This window comes from Zeus faber (assembly GCF_960531495.2).
Source record: "Zeus faber genome assembly, chromosome: 11".
Classification (NCBI taxonomy): domain Eukaryota; kingdom Metazoa; phylum Chordata; class Actinopteri; order Zeiformes; family Zeidae; genus Zeus; species Zeus faber.
The window spans coordinates 23,879,908-23,899,087 of record NC_137205.1 but is presented as its reverse complement, the minus strand read 5'-3'; the positions used below and the strand labels follow the sequence as shown (position 1 = coordinate 23,899,087).

The 19,180-nt window shown below is 48.7% G+C and overlaps 1 protein-coding gene across 1 annotated transcript; it reads right to left on the bottom strand.

The window, feature by feature from the left end:
• Positions 1-508: 508 nt before the first annotated feature.
• lfng (LFNG O-fucosylpeptide 3-beta-N-acetylglucosaminyltransferase) lies at positions 509-8,703 on the bottom strand. Its single transcript, XM_080008939.1, has 8 exons — positions 8,219-8,703; positions 3,317-3,365; positions 2,978-3,080; positions 2,700-2,853; positions 2,532-2,617; positions 2,260-2,425; positions 2,079-2,164; positions 509-1,952 (listed from the first exon to the last, which is right to left on the bottom strand). Exons 1-8 carry the CDS (start codon positions 8,624-8,626, stop codon positions 1,883-1,885), a joined length of 1,122 nt encoding a protein of 373 aa, XP_079865065.1. The 5' UTR covers positions 8,627-8,703; the 3' UTR covers positions 509-1,882.
• Positions 8,704-19,180: the final 10,477 nt, after the last annotated feature.

The window sequence follows — 19,180 nt, the reverse complement described above, 5'->3', positions numbered from 1 at the left end:
AGTTTCACCCCTCACGCCGAGATCCGGCTTAGACGACGACTTTGGGGCGGAGGGATAAAAGTTTTAACAAAGAGAGGGGAGCACTGAGGTACCAATTCAACTTTTTTTTTTCCACGAGAGGCATGTGGGATCAATTCCCACAGACTTCATAGCAAGCACAAAAACAAAACAAAAAAAAGACAAGACAATAGTGTGACGTTTCTCAGCGGTTATGGACTTTTTATTCATAAGGTTTTAGGTCCCACTGTTGTTCCCACGGTGATAATACCAGGATCAAATCCTAATCCCTGAGAAGCCAGCATTGGAATGGACTGTTTTAACCCTCCAGATACTGGAGACTAAATCAGTCATTAAGCACAGTTCAAAGCGGTACAAAAACCACGTCACGGTCATCAAAAGCGTACGTAAACCACAACGGGAAGTTACATTCTAAACATTTACAATCACTACAAAGCCGAGCGGCGGCGGTACACGGTACCGCCGCCGCTCGGCCAAGATGTACAACCGCACCCAATGTGGGTCAGTGGCAGAAGGCCAAACACTTCTGCCTGAAAAAAACGCTGCTGTTGCTCTCATCAAGTCCTCACCTCACGCGCCTTTAAAGGGAAGCTTCAGTTTGCGAGACGCTGGAAGGTGCATTGGGCAAATTTAAACAGGAGCTAGGCTAGCTGATCCCATCTGCAGCCATGCATTGAGCTAACACAGTTAGCGTGCGGGCCGTAGCTAATGCCGTTATGGACGCACCGGGGTGAAATTGGTGTCGACCGTCTCGTCTGAATCTGGGTAAGATAGACAAAAAGCAAATTTCCCAAAACGTTTCCCTTTAACGATGGCTCTGCAACACACTGATGTGGACAATAAGATCAGAAACAAGAGGCCCATCAGTCCATTGTGTGCAAACCATTTAGGACTGTGGCTCAGTGTGACGAGGTGAGCTTCTTCACAAGAGCAAACAGCAGCTCATTTGAAATACAGCTGTGCAATTTCTATACATTTTCTAGGCAAATCAATAGTTGACTGCAGCCCCAAAATCAATATCTCTGTCATATATTATTTTCCCTGATTGTAACAAATGCAAGGGGTATTATTAAATACATTAGAATGCAGAGATAGTTACATTTTTTTGGAGTTTTTAGCTGGTTTTAAACACAGTTCTGCAGTCATCGTTTTTGACATTAATTCGGTCAGTTTGTCTAAAAAATAGCAAAGGGGAAAGTGCTTCATCCTGATATACCTCAGATTAGCATGAGCTTACCCAAGGACGCGTTTAGAAAACTGCCAGCCGAAATTGGAGCAGTGATAACACTGAATTTCACCAATAACTTAAAAGCACGATAACATCTTCATATTTCAGTTTTCGTCCGGAGTCAAAATAATAAAGAGAAAAAAAAAAGAAAAAAGAAAAAAAAAAGAGTCCCTTTGTCTCACAATAGCAAAACAACCAAAAGAAAGATGCACCGAATGGCATTTTCTACGCGGCAGGATTAAAAACAGAAATCTAAGAACATATTAATGTAAAGCTGGCAAGAGGCTTGAATATGTGGCGTTGAATACATTCTATGAGAATTGCAAAAATACATTTAACAAGCGACACATACATCACAAAAGCTTAAAAACATTGATTGCCGGCGAAGCGAAACGCTGACAGAAACCTCCCGCTGGGAGCCAAGGACGCTCTCCATCGCAGCGGCGCGGGACGACGTCCAGGCCCCCCCGCCACGCCAACCGACAGGAAGGGACGGTCCCCGGGACGGGCCGCACAGCAGCCCAGTAAAAACTACAAAGACCAAGCACAACTGGTCTGATACCAAACACGGGTCCCCGCGAGCCTTTCAGATACCGAGGCCCAACGGGGACGGGGATGAGAAGGGGAGCGGTCGCCCTAGAAGGCAACCTGAGGAGGAGGGCACCACGGGGTGTCCGGGTACAGCAGACAGTGCACCGACTTGAACCTGGAACGACCAAGCGGATGGGAGAGAGGAGCGGGGTTAGGTTGACCGGGCATCCGGTGTGAAGCGTTCGACTTGAGGGTCGGTCTTCTAAATAATAATAATAATAATAATAAAAATCCCTCTCACCTCGATGGATCCTCCTCGATGGGGAAAGCTCCTTTCACGTTGATGATGTTCCTCTTGTTCTCAAACATTCCATAACTCAATGTGATCTGGAAGGAGGGCAGGAGACGCAACCGTGAGCGCCACAAACACGCCGCGCATTCAGATATGCCTCTTTGTTTACATGCGCCAACGAGGCTCTGACCTGCTTGTGGATCTCAGATCTGGACACCTGTTGCAGGTTCTCCAGGTGGGAGTGGAACAGGTTGCTGCGGGTCAGGGGAACTCCCAGCACCGACTCGATGATGTACCCGATGGTGCAGTCGTCGGGGAGGCGAATCTTCTCCGCCGTGTTCATGAAGTGGCCGCCGCTGGGAGGGACGAGTGTTAATGCACAGAAAAGCCGCCGGCAAAAGAACAATTCTGCATTCTCGACTGCCTGAGGGTGTGCGGTCCATATTCAGACGGTGCTCTTACCTGGCCCACGGGCTCATCTTCAGCGCCAGACCGCGGCTCACGCAGAAGCCCGCCCCTCCGGTGGCGAACCAGAAGTTCACCGGCCTCTGGAGGAGGAAGCGCGGCGCTCATGAGCACTTGACTCAACAACTTATCCGGACACAACAAAATCACTTTGCCGGCTCTCACCATCTTGTTGTCGCCCAGCCGCTCCGTGGCCTCGATGGGCCGGTCCAGGCTGGGTTTGCCGATGTACATGTCCTGGGTGTGGGGGAACTGGGACAGGTGCTTGACCAGGGCGCGCACGTTCACATAGTTGTCGTCGTCCACGTGGCAGAACCACCTGCGGGAGGGGAACGCGATCACTCAAGACTCAAAACACTAGCTACGTGAACTGAAAACGAGTCGCCCCCCCCCATCCTCCCCAGCGTCGCCCCCGCGCGTACGCCGATGGCGGCGCCACTCACTTTTTCCCAGACTCTATGAATTTGTCGTACTCCACGGCCATCTTGCAAGACAGAGCCTGTCGGCTGTGGGCGGCAGAGCAGTTGGTGTTGATGGCGTGACTCCCTGTGAGGAGAGGAAAAATAAACAATTACAACACACTGTAGGTCATTACAAGGGAATGCAAACAAAGACATTGAAAGGCAACGCTCATTCAAAGGCTTCTGATCTGGAGTCCGCCATCGACAGCGGGTCAGCATGGAAACAGTTCACGGGAATTACTTTCCACATTTTTCTCTCAAAAGTGCTCCTCCTATGACACAGTCACCATATAATGATAACATTTCCGGGGCGAGACCTACCGATCTTCCTCTTCAGCTCCTCGTCTTCTCCATCGGTGAAGATGTAAGTCTGAAAGCACAACGAGAAACCCCCGTAAGTCCACCCGGTCCGGATACTCGCGCGACATAACGAAGCGATCGCGAGATGAACCAACCTCCACACCCTGCACAATGCTCTCGTTTTTTTTTTTTGTTTTGTTTTTAGTTTTTTTCCCCCCTTTTCTTTTTAGACCGATCTGGGACCGATTAGCGTCGTTTTACACAGGGAATTCACACAGAGTTAAACAGCTCTGGAAAAAAAAACAAAAAAAAAAACCTTTTTGTCCCGTGTTTCAATCGCTCCATGGCAACTTTGCAAACCACCCCCCAAAGCATCCCAGACGTAGAACAAAGCGGAAACCCGTCTATGTCTACCGCCCCAAGCACCCAGCCCCCACCCCCCCCGGCTAAGCCCCTTGTTCTGCCGCAGCCGACTCCCAGTCCGTAGCGCGTCCAAGGTCTTTAAACCGGCGACCTACTCCTTTTACACCCGAGTTGCAGTAAGACGACACTAAAAACGGCCCGTACAAAGTTGCCGCTCTCTGAAGCGTTTCATAACAGGGTCGTGAACCAATCGGATCTGAGCCACAAGAAAGACTTTGAGCTCCGTTGGCGTTGGCGGTCGTCTCATAAAAAGACGTTAACAACAAAAGGAACCTGCTTTTTTTTTTTTAAGAGCGTGTCACCACCCCCTTAAAAGCAGCCCGGGATTAGGAGCTCCTTTGTGGCGGCGCAGGCCCGGCAGGTGCCAGGTGGAGTTGCCTCAGACGGAGCGGGGGCTGGTTGGGAAAAGCCGCTCGTCCCCCCCGGGCGCTGTTAACCGCCTTGTAAACCACGTGTTTACCCTTCACCGCAGGTGAGGCGGCACCTGCCGGGCGTCATGCCTCCTTATCTGGGCCACGTGTAACAACAGGTTGGGTCAGGGCGCCCCCCCCCCCCAGCTCACAAAACACACAGCAGCGCTTCATAACGACTCGTCCAAAAAAGAAACCCAAAAAAAACCCAAAAAACAAAACCCCACTCATGGACTGACTGACCGCCCCGCTGCCAAGGAACACGTTGTGATCTGCATCTTAATGACTCGCCCGTGGCCAGAGGGGAAGCGCGTTGTGCATTCCCGGTGCAGCCGGCTCCTTACTTCTGCTCTCGCCGCTGGAGCCGCTTATCTTTGGCGGCGGGCAGATTTATTCGGGTTGGTGGAAACTGAAATCGGGAGGCCATTGTGGGACGAAGCCGGAGCCGTGAGCCGCTATTTGTTTAGGAGAGGGAGGTGGGTTTCACCGCTAAATGGATGGCAGGCTGAAGCTGTTTGCTTTAAAAGTCCATTGAATAGACGTCTAATCACTGAGGCAGCTGCCAGGACCGCCTGTGTACTGACAGAAGGGGGGGGGGGGGGGGGGGGGGGGTTGGAATCTCACTGCTGATTAGTAAATCAAAATCCGTGTGTGGCCATTCAACCCCACTTCACTCTCTATCCTATTCGACACCCCCACCCACCCCAGCCCCCCCCCCCCCCCCCACAGCCGGCCTCTTGAATAGAACAATGCTGTGAGTTTTCCTGCTGGGTAAAGGCTCCACTGGGTAAATTCTCAATATGTTTCCCAGCATTTGCATACAGCTGCAGGAGTTAACCAAAGAGGAGAAGCCTCCCCGCAGCAAAGCACTTTCTCTCCCCGGGCCTTTGTCTCTAAGCTCAAACTAAAGAGAACACTTTCCACACAGAATACAATTTATTTATTTTTTTTCTGTTTTTTTTGCCTTTGTTTCATATAAATGGTGCGTGGTACAAAGCCCAGATAAGAGAGGAGAAGGGCTGCAGGAGCGATGACGGGCAGCTGATGAAAGGGACGGGGGGGCAGCAGCAGGAAGGCCTGGCACGGCCCCGTCGGGGCAGAGCGTGGTGCCTGGCTGGCTGTCTCCAACTCCATGGGAAGGAAGGGCACGGAGCTCCCCTCCCTCCATCTGTAACAGCCCCCACCCAGCCCTCTTCCCCCCTTTGTCACATCCCACTCTCCTCCAAAACCAAGAGCTCAACAGCCCATTTTACCCAGATATGGGATATGTTTTTAACGGAGCTGTTGAGGAGCTGGGGCGGCTTAAGCAGAACAGAGCACCGTGACCAAAGACAGGAAGACAAATGTCTGAATGGAAAGGGTGAAAAGTCTGAGACTGGCATCATAGTACCCTACTACTTCCCATATTAAAAATGTAGATCTAGAACACTACACGTCTCAGGGATCACCTCCTGAAGTGACACTTTGACTGTATCCAGATCTGCACAGTATATTATATTTCCTTCAAAGTGACTTGAACTCCAAGTCTCTGACTGACAGTGAAGCAGACTCTTACTGTGGACGGCTAATTATTGTAATCACAATTAAGAGTGGAATGCATAACGTGCCACTCGTACAATGTTGGTCCCAGCTGTCTAAACACACATAATAATTGCATTATTTCATTTATTTAAATCGATCTATGGACATTCCCATCTGAGACCTTTTTCGGATTTCTTTTCAATCTCGTCGTCTGCCAGTTTTAGCGTATGCCAAAGTTCTTGGTGCCTCGGAGCACGGAATGTATCAGCACATTTTGTTCAAATTATTTTGAGGCCCATTCACACGGACGCTCCAGTGTTGCAAGAGGCTACATTATCAAACGCTGGATAAAAATGTACAAGAAAAAGTAACAAACACTGAAGTGGTAACTAAATAAATGACTTTTAATTTTGAAAGGGATTTATTACCCTGCAACCAGACAGGTCATTGGTTGCATATTTTTTTAACAACAATGTTATCTAGCAACTTATCTGCCCCCCCATTAATGTGTAAACACTATCTGATAGAAGTCAATTTGCAAACAAGATAAATAGGCCGTACCCCGGGGCCAGAGCTTTGAATTCAAAAAGCACAGCTGCTACCTTTGCCGAGGGCTGGTCACATGCTACGGAACCATTCACCAGGCCCGCAGACTGCTGTGAAGGAGGGTTCAGCTCAAATAGTTGGGCTTGTGATAAAAAAAGCCCTGCAAGTGGGAGAGCACGCATCGTGACAGGAGTGGACGATGACCATATGTGCATGGGGCTGAATTCCCAACATCATATGGCTGGCATTAAGGTTGCCCATTGTTCTGTCTCTCCTGACCACCTGGCACCCTTACTCAAGGAACTCCCTCTTGCATTGTGGGATCAGCCTCATCCTTTATGTGGGCCCGGCCTCCACCAGCTGCCAGTCTGAGCCCTGCGAGAAGGGCTTTGATCACCGCTCTTATCACCCACTCCATGTAGAATCACCTACAATAAAACAGGAATAGAACTGGGCTAGGGCATACCTCTGGTTAAACTCAGCATATACATATGACTCACTGGGATGGATCGAATTAATCATGAGGACATTTGCTCCAGGTGGCACACGTACATACTTGAATTTCAATTGAATTTCCATCTACTCCTGCAGGTTTCGCAAGATAGCCCAATGACTGGGAACACTTCCCTGACAATCCTGACCAATAACTGCTCTCTCAGAAATAAGAGGTATTTTGCAAATAATGCATAATGGAGCTGGGAGGCGGCATTGTCTGAAATAAATGCTGCTGAAGACAGTGGTGTGTCCAAGGAACATTAAATGACAAATGACAATGACTTGTGTGTTGGATGAAATGACATTGACGAGCCTCCCCTCTACATACTCTGTAGCTGCGGGCGCCTTTTGTGAGACTTTCCAAAGAGCTCGCTTCTCAGAGCCACGTTTTTCATACGCTCCGCGCTATTTCCCAGCACAAACCTCCCCGCAGCACCCCATTGTCACGGACGATCTCCTTATAACGAAGCCCCCCTGTTTTCCCCATCCCCAGGAAGCTTGACCCAGACTCCGCTAAAAAAAAAAAAACCAAAAAAACTCGTTCCCATGGAGAGAGTGAAACAAGGGGCTGGGAAAAAAAAAAAGCTTTTCTTCCCCCTTTAGAAAGACGCTTTGTTAGTCCTGGAAGGGGGACAGCACCAGAGCCGCCGCTGTGAAGCATCCATTGCACCGGGCGCATTCACAGGGACACCCCCCCCCAAAAAAAAAGAGAGAGAGGGGGATAATAAAGAGACGGGGAGGGGGTCTGAGAGAAGGGGGGGGGCTGAGAGGGACTCCTCCAAAACGCTTCCCCTCCGGTTCTCAGGGGCATCACTCAGAGGAGAAAGAAAAGTGACAAGAGCCTTGGCAACGCGGAGCGGTTTAAAGGGGGGGTTGTGTGGCCGCCTCACCGCGGCCAGGAAACAAGGGAACAATGCGACGCTGTAATAGAGCATTATATGGACTTCACCTGCGTGTGAACACTGGCCTATTGTCCGGAGCCGTGATTCTCAACTTTTTTTTTTTTTTCTTCATATCCCGGACCCCCGAGGTCGATCCGCACTCGGGCCGCGGAGCCAAGATTTGGTCTCTGCCGCCCCCGACGCGAGAAAATGTTTTCATTTTCTGTCTCGGGGGCGGATGAGCGTGAAACAGTCATTAAAACGGTCGCTTCGGTACATTGCCTAATGGTGACGTTTCACTAGTCACGGTATTACAGCAGGGGCCCCTGAAGCCACCTGAGGGACCCCCTGGAGGGAGGGAGGGGAGGGGGGGTTCCGCGGACCCCACGTTGAGCACCGCCGGTCTAGAACAAACAGCGATGACAGTCGAAAGAAGAATCAGGGCTTGAAGACACCGTGAGAACTCTGGAGCCACTTCGAGGTTTTTAAAACCATGATAGTTGCCAATGTGACGTCAGAACACAAGGGGGGGGGGGGGTTCGAGGATAAAGTGAATGTTTATATAAAGTAGGAAAAAATATATAAAAATATACAAAAGGAAAGTAGTGAAAGGCTGAGAAGAGCGGGGCTGTGTCGCTGCTAGTCACCTGCTGCATGTTCCGCGAGACCCAGGTGTCCAGGAGCAGGTCGAGCCGGGACTGGTGGAACTTCTTGGTGGTCTTCACGGCGACGAACACGTCGCCCGCCCCGATGTCCTCGGCGGGCGGCGCGTCCGCGGCGGACCGCGCGGGCCTCTCCGCCTCCCGCCTCCCGCGGGCGAGCCTGGTGAAGTAGGCGGAGAAGCCCTTCTTCGCCGGCGGTTCGGAGCCGGACCTGCCCGACGCGCCCGCTCCGTCCTCCTCCACGCTCTGCAGGGAGCGCGTCCCCGCCTCCCCCTGCGGCTCGTCCCCGACCTGAAGCCCGTGGTGCCGGGCGGCGAGCAGCAGCAGCACCAGGCAGAGGAACAGGGTGCCTGCTATGGAGAGAGCCGCCTTCTTGGCGTTGTTCTTCAACATGGTGAAAGCTAAAATCTAAACTTTATTTCGAAGGCAAAGTCCATACGTTAGTGTTGTGTTAGTTCTCTTGCCTGGTGGTCCCGTTCGCACGCATAGCGGAGAAACAAGCGCGACAGACGTGACGAGACGGAATATATAAGCTTTGGCCGAGGCCACGCCCCTGGCGCAGAGTGACCACGCCCGATGGGCGGTGCTTGCCACGCCCACTTTGGATTGATACGCAGCCCCTCCTTCAGGGTCATTACTGACAATGGCGTGTTTGTATGTGTATGCGTGCGTGCGTGTGTGTGTGTGTGTCTGAGTGATCTGTGATTCCAAAGATAAAAGTTAAAAGTTAAAGGTCGACCATACAGGACAAGAGGGAGAATTGACCATTTCAATCCGCCCCACGAAACAAGATCAGAATTATTTCATGAGGCGGGGTCACCGCCGCACACACCCCGGTTACGATTTACAATAAAGTAGTCTGGGTGTATGACCCTAACAAATCACTGAGGTGCAGTGAGATGGAGCCGGTCTCTGTGTCAGGAAATTATAGTGGAGTTCACCCCAGGGGGGTTGATGGTGGGGCGCCCCCCGCCATGCGCAACTCGGCTACGTGGGTGAGCGTGTCGGCCGCAGGGTACCCGGCACTGGGAGCTCTCACTGGGAGCTCTCACTGGGAGCTCTCACTGGGAGCTCTCACTGGGAGCTCTCTGCCGCTCTGTGGGTCGCTGGGGGGGGGGGTCTTCTGTGGCCGCGGTGCCTTGTGGTTGCAGCTTTCTCGAGGTGGTGAGGCGTCTATACGGCCGCAGGACTCGTGGGTGGCTGCGAGGCCTTTTCTCTCCTCCCCTTTCGTTCCTTTTACTGCCGTAGCGATCACAGGTAGAAGCCATGTGCCTGTAACAGCTGTTCCAATTTTCTTCCACTTAATAAATCGCGTTTTGTCGAATGCATGTTGTTGTTTGTCTCCGTGTTTATCTGTCTCACCCGTGATGATTCTCCCTCACTCGGAGCAGTAATGATGATTAGTCGTTTAAATGCCAACACATGGGATGATCGTTCACCAAAGAGGGGGCTTGGTGGTGGTTCTGTGTAATAACAAGCGGTGCTCTTGTCACCCCACAGGTCGTCCACAGGGCAGAGTTGTTGCAGCAGTTCTTGATGATTAAAGAATTGCAGGTTGAGAAGTTGAACTCCACTTGCAGACTAACTCTGTCCTCGATGCAACGGCACAAATACTCTGTGTTGAATGCCCAGCATGCTGACAGCACAGGTTATAAAAAAAAAAAAGAAAAAATTGAAAGAGTGTTACTATCTTATCTTATCTTCACCCTTTGAGGCCCAGCAATGCACCTCCCAGTAAGATAAGATAAAAACGGATTAGGAATTTATAACCCCCCTGGGGGTAAATTCAGTCAATGATTACCACCTTCTCATCCGAAACCAAAAAAGATTGCGACGATGTCTTGCATCACCGAAAAAGATTCCCCCCGTCTCATCTCTACGTAGGGGTATTTCGGGTCCGGCCCGAGCACGGGCGGCCCGTTTGGCCGAGGGATCCCGGCTCTATTGTTCTCCGGTGACCTCGCCGGGCCTCCAAAAAGTTGGGCATTGTCGAACACTTGTTATTCAAATGCCGGCTCTCACAAGTCAGGGGGGCCTTCTGGCGGCGGTTGGAGCCTGGCCCCAGACATGACGTGAGCTCCGCTGGGTCTGGCACGCAGCCGCTGGGAGAGGAGTCTAAACAAGCCTGCTCTCCGGAGCCTCCGGGGCCCGCGAAGTTCTGAGCCTCTTTTTCGGGTTCAGGTGCCGTGTTGCTCCGGCACAAGGGACCATTAAGACCGTTCAAAGTAGCTCTTTCATCCCGTCGAGACCGCGGGGCCGTATGGGAGATAAATGATCCAAGCTCTCCAGATCCAACAGCTCACTTCCTCCATGTTGTTCATTTTTTTCTCGCGGTAGGGGAGACTTACGTAACCTACATTTTTCTTCCCTTGGACGTGCAACGATCCCAGTTACCTCTCAGCGTTGTTTGTCCCCGACGCGGCCTTTTGTTCCCCTTTTGAAAGTGACCGTAAACGGGCAGCTGAAAAACAAGTCTAAGAAACCAGGCGCTGGGGGTTGTCTCCTTGCCCCCCACCTTATTCTTACCGGATCAGCAGCGTCTTTCTGCCGGATTTGCGAGGCTGTCACCGCGCCACAGAAGTGTCTTTGTCCGCGCGGCGTCTTGCGCCTCGCAAAGGCGCGAGACAATGTAAAAAAAAAAGGGTGGGTGATATTGTAAACCTTCCATTAGCTCGGCGCTCCCCCTGGCTCCGTCTCGGGCTGCACCAGCGGCGGGAGAGAGGGGTCCCCGGGCCCCCCGTTAGAAAGCCGCCACAAAGGCTCCCCCGGCCTCAGCCCTTTGCATCCCCCCGGCGACAACGCCGCCGCAGAATTCCGGTGAAATGAAACCCCCTTTATTGAGGGAAGCCCACTTCCTCGGCGGAGCGGCCGCAGGCCCGCAAACACATTCCGTCTTCCAGAATGTTCTGCTGATCGTGTCAACATGAGGCACGCTCCAGCGGAGCGAGGCCCCAGATGGAGGGCAGACGGCCCTGATTAAAAGGGCTTTTCTCCGGCGGTCGCCGGGCGCGTGCGACAGGTGGAGGTGGCGAAACCCGGGATTAACCGGACCCCCGTTTGACGTTGTCGTGGCACGGGAAAAGATCCCCCCGACATGAAATACCCTCTCACCGTAGGCTCCTTCTCCGCCCAGACTCACCGCAGGAACTTGGAAACACATGTGCTCGAACAGATGACGAGCCGAGCCGTCCGTGATGTCGATCCAGCGTGCGCGCTGTTTAAAAGAGCGGGGACGGAAAGCATTAGCGCGAGGAAGAGCTTTCCTTTTGAACTCCGAACGTTTGTGCTCTTTCCCCCCGGTCGGCTCTTTGATAATTTTCACAAAGGCTTCTGCATTTAGAATACCAGAGGTTCATCGTGACGGGAGAAAAATACCTTGTTCCCTTCTCAGGGGATCCCCATCTCATCTGTTTCATAACCAAAATGAAGTAGCTATTTTTTTTTCCCGCCATTTTTCATTCTTTCTTTCTTTGCTTATAATCTGAGTAATGTATGGGATGTCAAAATGTTGCATCGTTGCAGCCAAACCTCAGCGAGTCCCTACATGAATATCAATTTGCCAAAAGCATATCACACACCAGGGATACACAAAAAAAAAAAAGAAAACACAAATTTGAAAGGCTTGCAGAGATGAGGTGACTGGTGGTGGGAGCAGTCTTGCCTTCCGTCTGTTTATTTTCCCCGGCGCGGACAAACTGGCCGTGATTGGATTTCAGGGTCGCACCAAAAGTGAGCAGCGGGGGAGCGGGCGGCCCCTCAGAAGTGGGTTTTGGTTTCCGCAGGGCCTCCGCGCAACATTAGAGGATGCTCTTAGAGGGCCACGCCACCGAATGCTCCACCGCGATTTAGTTGAGGGGGGGGGGGGGGGACACACGCACACACACACACACACACACACACACACACACACACACACACACACTCACACAGTCCATTTATCGATCCACCGATAATGTGTGAAGATGACGGCTCCAGGTAAGAGGGAAAAAAAGGTTCCTTGTTTGACCAACAGGCAATTAGGCAGGTCTTCAGCACCCAGCGATCATGATTCCCTCCTGATAATGACGCCCACGGAGCACTGGGAGCACAACACCTGCAGCTCCCACTGAGAAAAAAACCCCACGATCGACAGGAGGAGCGATCGACAGAGGGAATACGCCCCCGAAGACCGGGGGCAGGGATTTGCATATTCTACACCAAAAAAAAAAAAAAAAAAAAAAAGTAGGTTTTTCATGTGAAATGGATCGATTTTGACATTTCTTCTTCACCTCGAAAGAAGGATATAGGTGCCTATTAGAGAGAATGCAGGAACAGCGTTATGGCCCTGTTGGTTTGTTTGTTTGTTCATTCACATGAAAATGTACCCCTCGTTATTGATCTAGGAGATATTGGTATTGCACTATTGGAGCAAATAGATTGATTGGGTGTTTCCTTCGTTCATTCGTTCGACCATCCCGAGCATCAGCACTTCAGCGTCAGGCGAAGTGATATTCTACGCTGGTACGGTCTACTACATTTGAAAAGCGACCTCATCGTGTACCGTTAAGGTGCTAGTAAATCAGGAGGCCATTCGGGTGTCATTTCTTTGTCCAATTTAAAAACAAGAACATTATTTTTTTGTATACACACACCACCCTTCCACGGCGGAGCAGAAGGACCCGTGGAGCCGAGGGGAACAGAGGGGGGGACCTGACGGTACCCGCTCACTCAGATTTATGAGCTTTCCCAGCATTACATCATATGGAGCGTGAACCGCCAGACGTTAAAAGACGGCCGATGACTTCACCCCAGGTCGTCCCCGTCTACGTCTCTCCGTCGTCACCATCATCATCATTCCCCGCCCCGTCTCCAGCCCGATCGGCCGTTGGCATAACTGCGCGGCCTGGCCGGTCGCCCCCCTGCCCCTGCCCTACTTCCGCGCTTCCCATAGTTCCCCCCACCTTTGTGTGAGCCCTGGTTGGTCCTGGGAACAACAAATGATTGACACGTTAAATTGGGAAGACGCCTCTTTTCATCGTCTGGCCTTCGCGGACGAAAGGGGAAGTACAAAAAAAAACGCCCTCTCGGCCGGACGGGGGCCCTGAATTACGAACGTGCGGGCTCCTATTTGTTTCCTTCCTCGCTGGTGTGACAGGGAGGTCTTTATGTCGGTCATGAGATATAAAGATACGCGGCGATATGATCCGTCTGAGCGTGAGCGGTGCGGGGGGGGGGGGAAGGGGAACAGGGCCCCGGGACCAGACGCAGCGTAAATGACGGCGTGCGCCGATTTGGGAGACTCTCACGGGACCAGGCGCCGCCGCCGAGAGACATTCCGATGGGAAAGTGCTGACGTTCCGCTCGGGATGCGCTTGAATGCAGTATGAATGGACTCGCTGCCCCCTTTAAAAAAAAAAAAAAAAAAAGAGAACGAGAGCAACAACAACCCCGCCGTGGAGTGTGAGGGGGGTATAGCTCAGTGGTAGAGCATTTGACTGCAGATCAAGAGGTCTCTGGTTCAATTCCGGATGCCCCCTGCCTGCGCCGTCGCCTTGCAGCGTCACTTATTGTTGATGGCCGCGGCACCATTTGTGTCCCGCTGACACCGAAGTCACCAACATGCATGCGAGGCAGAATAGACACCTCAACGTGTCCTCTGCGCCAACGAATGCCGAGGTGCAAGTTCCAGATGAACACGTCAAACATTAACCGAAACACTAGCAGCGACACTTGGAAAACAGCATTTTCACCCGACCCGCCGCCACCGCGACAGTCATTCAAATCCTTCGGAGATCGTGTTGCTTTTGCTTTACCACGTGAATTCATTTCGTATCTCGTGCTACTCGTGTGTTTCTACTGAGTAATTTGTGAGAATAAATAAATAATATAATATAATAAATAAATAAACTTTACATATTATACCCTATACCGTATATACCATATATTATACCATAATATTCACTGAACCCTGTTACCTGGACACGTTCACCCCTAGGAGATGTGTGGAATGTTCCACATTCAACATGTCACGTGTTCAGCAGAAAGTTGCGCCCACATAATGCCCAAATTGTGACGTCGATTGAGAAGGTCCCTGCCAAAGTCCAACCCTGTTACCAAAGTTAGAGCTTGAAAGCAGTTCATTAATCTTGGTAAAATACGTTTTACGCAAATCGTTAGGATGTCCTTATTGTCCTTACACCATTGGCGTGGATTCTAGTCAGCCACGTTCAGTGTACTTACCAATTCGATGTTACTGTCACTCATTTAAGCTGTCGTCAGCACAGAAACCTTGTAAAAAGTGGGATATTATTACCTGAGATGGGTAAACACATTCTTTGCTTGGTTAAATGCACTAAATGGCATTTCAATGGCACCTTATCGTATCCTGGGAACCAGACCAATCTGCAGCTCATGTTTAATTCGCTTTGCAGAATACGTCTAGCCATCCTCCCATTCAAACAGATTTCCATCGGTCCTTCGGTTCGAGCCAATCACAACCGTTTGTCTCAACAGGGGGCGGGTTGGATACGATGACGACGCAGGGGGGCGCCGTTGAGGCACCTTACCAAGATGGCTGCCGCTGATGATGATGTGGTGTCGGTTTAATCTGCTATCGCAACGGTATTAAACCCACTGGACGGTATATTTTCTCTAAAAAGCTTTTGTTGATGAGAAAGATGTGTTTGCCGTAGTTCAGACAGGATTTGGTCAAAGTTTAATTTACCAACTCACTTGCTCAGAGCTACGTCACACATTTCGTTGTTCTGATTGGTTGTAGGTCTATCCAATGCTCTGATTGGTTGTAGGTCTATCCAATGCTCTGATTGGTTGTAGGTCCATCCAACACTCTGATTGGTTGTAGGTCTATCCAATGCTCTGATTGGTTGTAGGTCCATCCAACGCTCTGATTGGTTGTAGGTCTATCCAGCGCTCTGATTGGTTGTAGGTCTATCCAGTGCTCTGATTGGTTGTAGGTCTATCCAGTGCCCTGATTGGTTGTAGGTCTATCCAACGCTGTGATTGGTTGTAGGTCTATCCAGCGCTCTGATTGGTTGTAGGTCTATCCAGTGCTCTGATTGGTTGTAGGTCTATCCAGTGCCCTGATTGGTTGTAGGTCTATCCAGCGCTCTGATTGGTTGTAGGTCTATCCAGTGCTCTGATTGGTTGTAGGTCTATCCAGTGCCCTGATTGGTTGTAGGTCTATCCAACGCTCTGATTGGTGGTAGGTCTATCCAACGCTATGATTGGCTGTGGGTCCATGCAATGCTCTGATTGGTGGTAGGTTTATCCAATGCTCTGATTGGTGATAGGTCTACCTAATACTCTGATTGGTGGTAGGTTTACATAATGCTCTGATTGGTGGTAGGTTTATCCAATGCTCTGATTGGTGATAGGTCTACCTAATACTCTGATTGGTGGTAGGTTTACATAATGCTCTGATTGGTGGTAGGTCTATCCAATGCTCTGATTGGCTGTATGTCTATCCAATGCTCTGATTGGCTGTGGGTCTATCCAATGCTCTGATTGGTTGTAGGTCTTTCCACTTGCGTCCAGAGACATCTTGGTCCGGCCCGTTGGAAATTCAAAATGAATAGGGAGATTCCAGACTAATACGCAATTAAGAATTAGTCCTGTGATGCCAGGCTGCCCTAATCTTGGGAATCAGCTAACTATGTTAACCTATCAAACCATTATAAAAATTATACAAATCTTCCTGGATATCAGTATAAACAAAACATATTATTATTTCCGTATGCTGAAATATCTATATATTTATATTGCTGTCATTGTTATTGTACAGAATTTCCTCACAGAGATTGTCATAAAGTCTTATCTTATCTTAGCTTTATCATATTCTACATTGCACATTCCTTATTTTTATATTCTAGAATTTCGACAGAGTATATTTCTTGAGCCGTTAGTCGCATATTTTCATTTTGTTTGTTCATATTTTGTTCATTTAGTGTCCAATTATAAAATCACTGAGCTGATGTAACACACATACTCTTATTTATTTATTATATCTTATATAATGTTATCCTAATTTATATCTTCTTGTGCTTAATAAAATATATACCAATATAGCTATTTTTAAATTGTAATAGCTTTAATGCAATTAAAACAGTGCTGAAAATAAATTTCAACCTCACCCCTTTCTAACACCAAGGCTGTAAACAGAGGTGCATTTCGTGGTTTGTTTGTTTGTACACAGTGTCTCATCCTCGTCTCCGTGGCCTCATGCCACCGCTCCTCTCATTCCCGTAGGTAAGAAGAAAAAAGAGGGGAGGAGGGAACTCCAGCGTGACCTGAAACTGGATCTATTTGGAAAACGAACAAACCTCTGTGACCCCCCCCCCCCCCCCCCCCGCCCCCACCCACCACTTCCTCGGCCCCGGGGCCCTATGTCACAGTGGCTCCCAAAAGGCCCCAGAGGCCCCTAATGCAAACAATCCCCCAATTTGGCGGCGAGTGTCTCAGATTTTTTGGTGATGCCGGAGGTCTCAGCATGATGATATCCAGTACAGGACGCTGACATATGGGCCTGGATAGCAAGGTCGATGGTGAACACCATCAGTGAAATCACAGCACATCTGTGGTTCATTCAGGAAGCAGATTTTGGAGACAGGGCTGTTCTCTCCGTCCCAGCTTTGTTCGGTAGGATTTTTTTTTTTAGAGCAAGAACATCTTTAAAGGGGCCGCGGCGAATCCTTTCTTCTCAATCTTGCAATGTAAATATTTCCACTGGTGTGAGGTTGCTCCTGCAGTGTGAGATAAAAGCATTTATATACATTGTTTTTTTGGGGGGGGGTTTAGGCTTATTGCCAACATTTTGTTTTCTGTCCAAGGTTTATATTTAATGATATTGTGCATCACCATTTCTATCTTAAGTTCATCTATCTGCTTCACTGTTTGTTTCGTAAGTCATTACTGTGTGTAGGACCGTATATTTTACTTTTGGACATGACCCTTTTTTTTTTTTTAGGTCTTTTTTCTTTTTCATCTCTTATCTTTATTGCTTTTTTTGTTATTTCAAGGTTATATCTGTTGTTAACATTATGTTCAGTGTATATCACCATATTGTATTGTGTACAGTTATTTTTTTATACTTTGAAACTTTTTATATTTTCCCATTTTACCATATATTGCCATTTTCTTTTTTACATTTTCATTGTATTGCTTTTTCTATCTATCTATCTATCTATCTATCTATCTATCTATCTATCTATCTATCTATCTATCTATCTATCTATCTATCTATCTATCTATCTATCTATCTATGTATCTGTCTATCTATCTATCTATCTATCTATCTATCTATCTATCTATCTATCTATCTATCTATCTATCTATCTATATATCTGCAGACCAGACCAGTCTTACTGTGCACCATGAGTGAGATCATAGCTGGGGAAGGGTAATGTAATATACAGCGATGTGGGAGGCCGGAGGCCCCAACAATGCAAAGCAGATGTGACTGTAAAGCAATTAACGCAGTTTACTGCCATGCTGAAACCTGGCAAGGGACGAGACAGCGTAAACTGCCTAATGAGTCAAATTTATGTGGTAATTGGTGAAACATGGGACGCTACATCTGCAAAACTCTATGTTAGCTGGAGGAGCTGTCTTGGTTTTACTGTGGGTTTCACTAAGTCTTTATGAAGGTATTATGGTAAGATAATTACGATATGGTAATTGTATTGATACAATAGAGTACAGAGTATGCGTTACCTTTAACTTTACATTGTACAACGAGTGTGATATATTGGAAAGAGGAGCGTTGGTAATGGGCAACTATTTTGTTCAATAAAACACTTCTAGTTCATTATTACCCTTATTACCCTTTTATTTACTTTTTCTTAAGCTTTGTTGGGAGGATTTATGAAGACTTCACATTTAATTAACCGGTAAATCCACTGTATGGCCGATATACCTTTGAAATATAAACACTTTTTTTTTGTCATTATAATCATTCACGTCATCAATCCTGTTATTGATTAATGTATTCATATTATTGATAATAGTAGTATTTTCATTATTACCACTAATTATTATAATTAAAACGAATTAATTCATTAACAAATTAATTGCTTCATAATTTATTATTATGAATTATTAGACTGTTTTCCTATTAGACGATTACTTTGAACAGAGGTTCAGAGCTGTATTTAGGACTAAAGAATAATAGAATGGAGCAGGGGTTAACATATGCTGTACGCCCAACATGCCACCTGCTCCTAACCTGCATGCAGAGTGTAACTAACACACACACACACACACACACACACACACACACATACACTTCCCAGACCGTTTTAACGTGGTCAGCCAGAGGAATCTGTTGTGTTTGGAGCAGGATTAATTCCTGGCGCTGGCCTTGGCCCGGCTCCAGCGAAGTAACAGGAGCGGTGGGTCCGACTGGGCTGATCCTCTCATATTAAATGGATTAGCCGAGACCCTGTTCTACTGTCAAGCGCTTGCGACAAGGATAGGGATCAAGCGTTTTCCTTTTTTTTTTTTTTTTTTTTTTTTTTACAGAATTTTCGAAAAACAAATCTGCAGTTCAAACTTCCTAAACCGAGTCAGTGATCAGTAGCGTTGTGCCCTAATGGGGGAGTGTTTCCGCAGGGGAGTGTTCGGAACACGATGCTGAGCTGACCTCTTTGCATATCAGCCTTGTTTAGCCCCTGTCCTATCCGTGGGAAACACGGGTTACAAGCCGTTTAATTTCCCGTGGGAGACATCAGTGAGAAGCAGGTTAAGTTGGGACCCAACAACACGGCTCCTTATTGGACGGGAACACAACGGGTCAGGTTGCAGGTTTTTCCAAGGAAAAAACACATACTGTAGGAGGTGGCTTGGGAGGACACAGATTAGGCTTAATCTTGGACTAAATCACCCGAACTCGTGCTTACTGTGCTCATAGTCACGAAAATAAATCAAAATTTAAACTAACTCATTGGAATGGGG

What these genes read in the sequence shown, in the direction of transcription:
- lfng (XM_080008939.1), bottom strand. Translation starts at nt 8,626, where the DNA reads ATGTTGAAGAACAACGCCAAGAAGGCGGCTCTCTCCATAGCAGGCACC. An exon ending in GATCTGAGATCCACAAGCAG is followed by an intron (nt 2,165 to 2,259) that starts GTCAGAGCCTCG and finishes CCCTCCTTCCAG; the next exon opens with ATCACATTGAGTTATGGAAT. An exon ending in ATCGAGGAGGATCCATCGAG is followed by an intron (nt 1,953 to 2,078) that starts GTGAGAGGGATT and finishes TGGTCGTTCCAG; the next exon opens with GTTCAAGTCGGTGCACTGTC.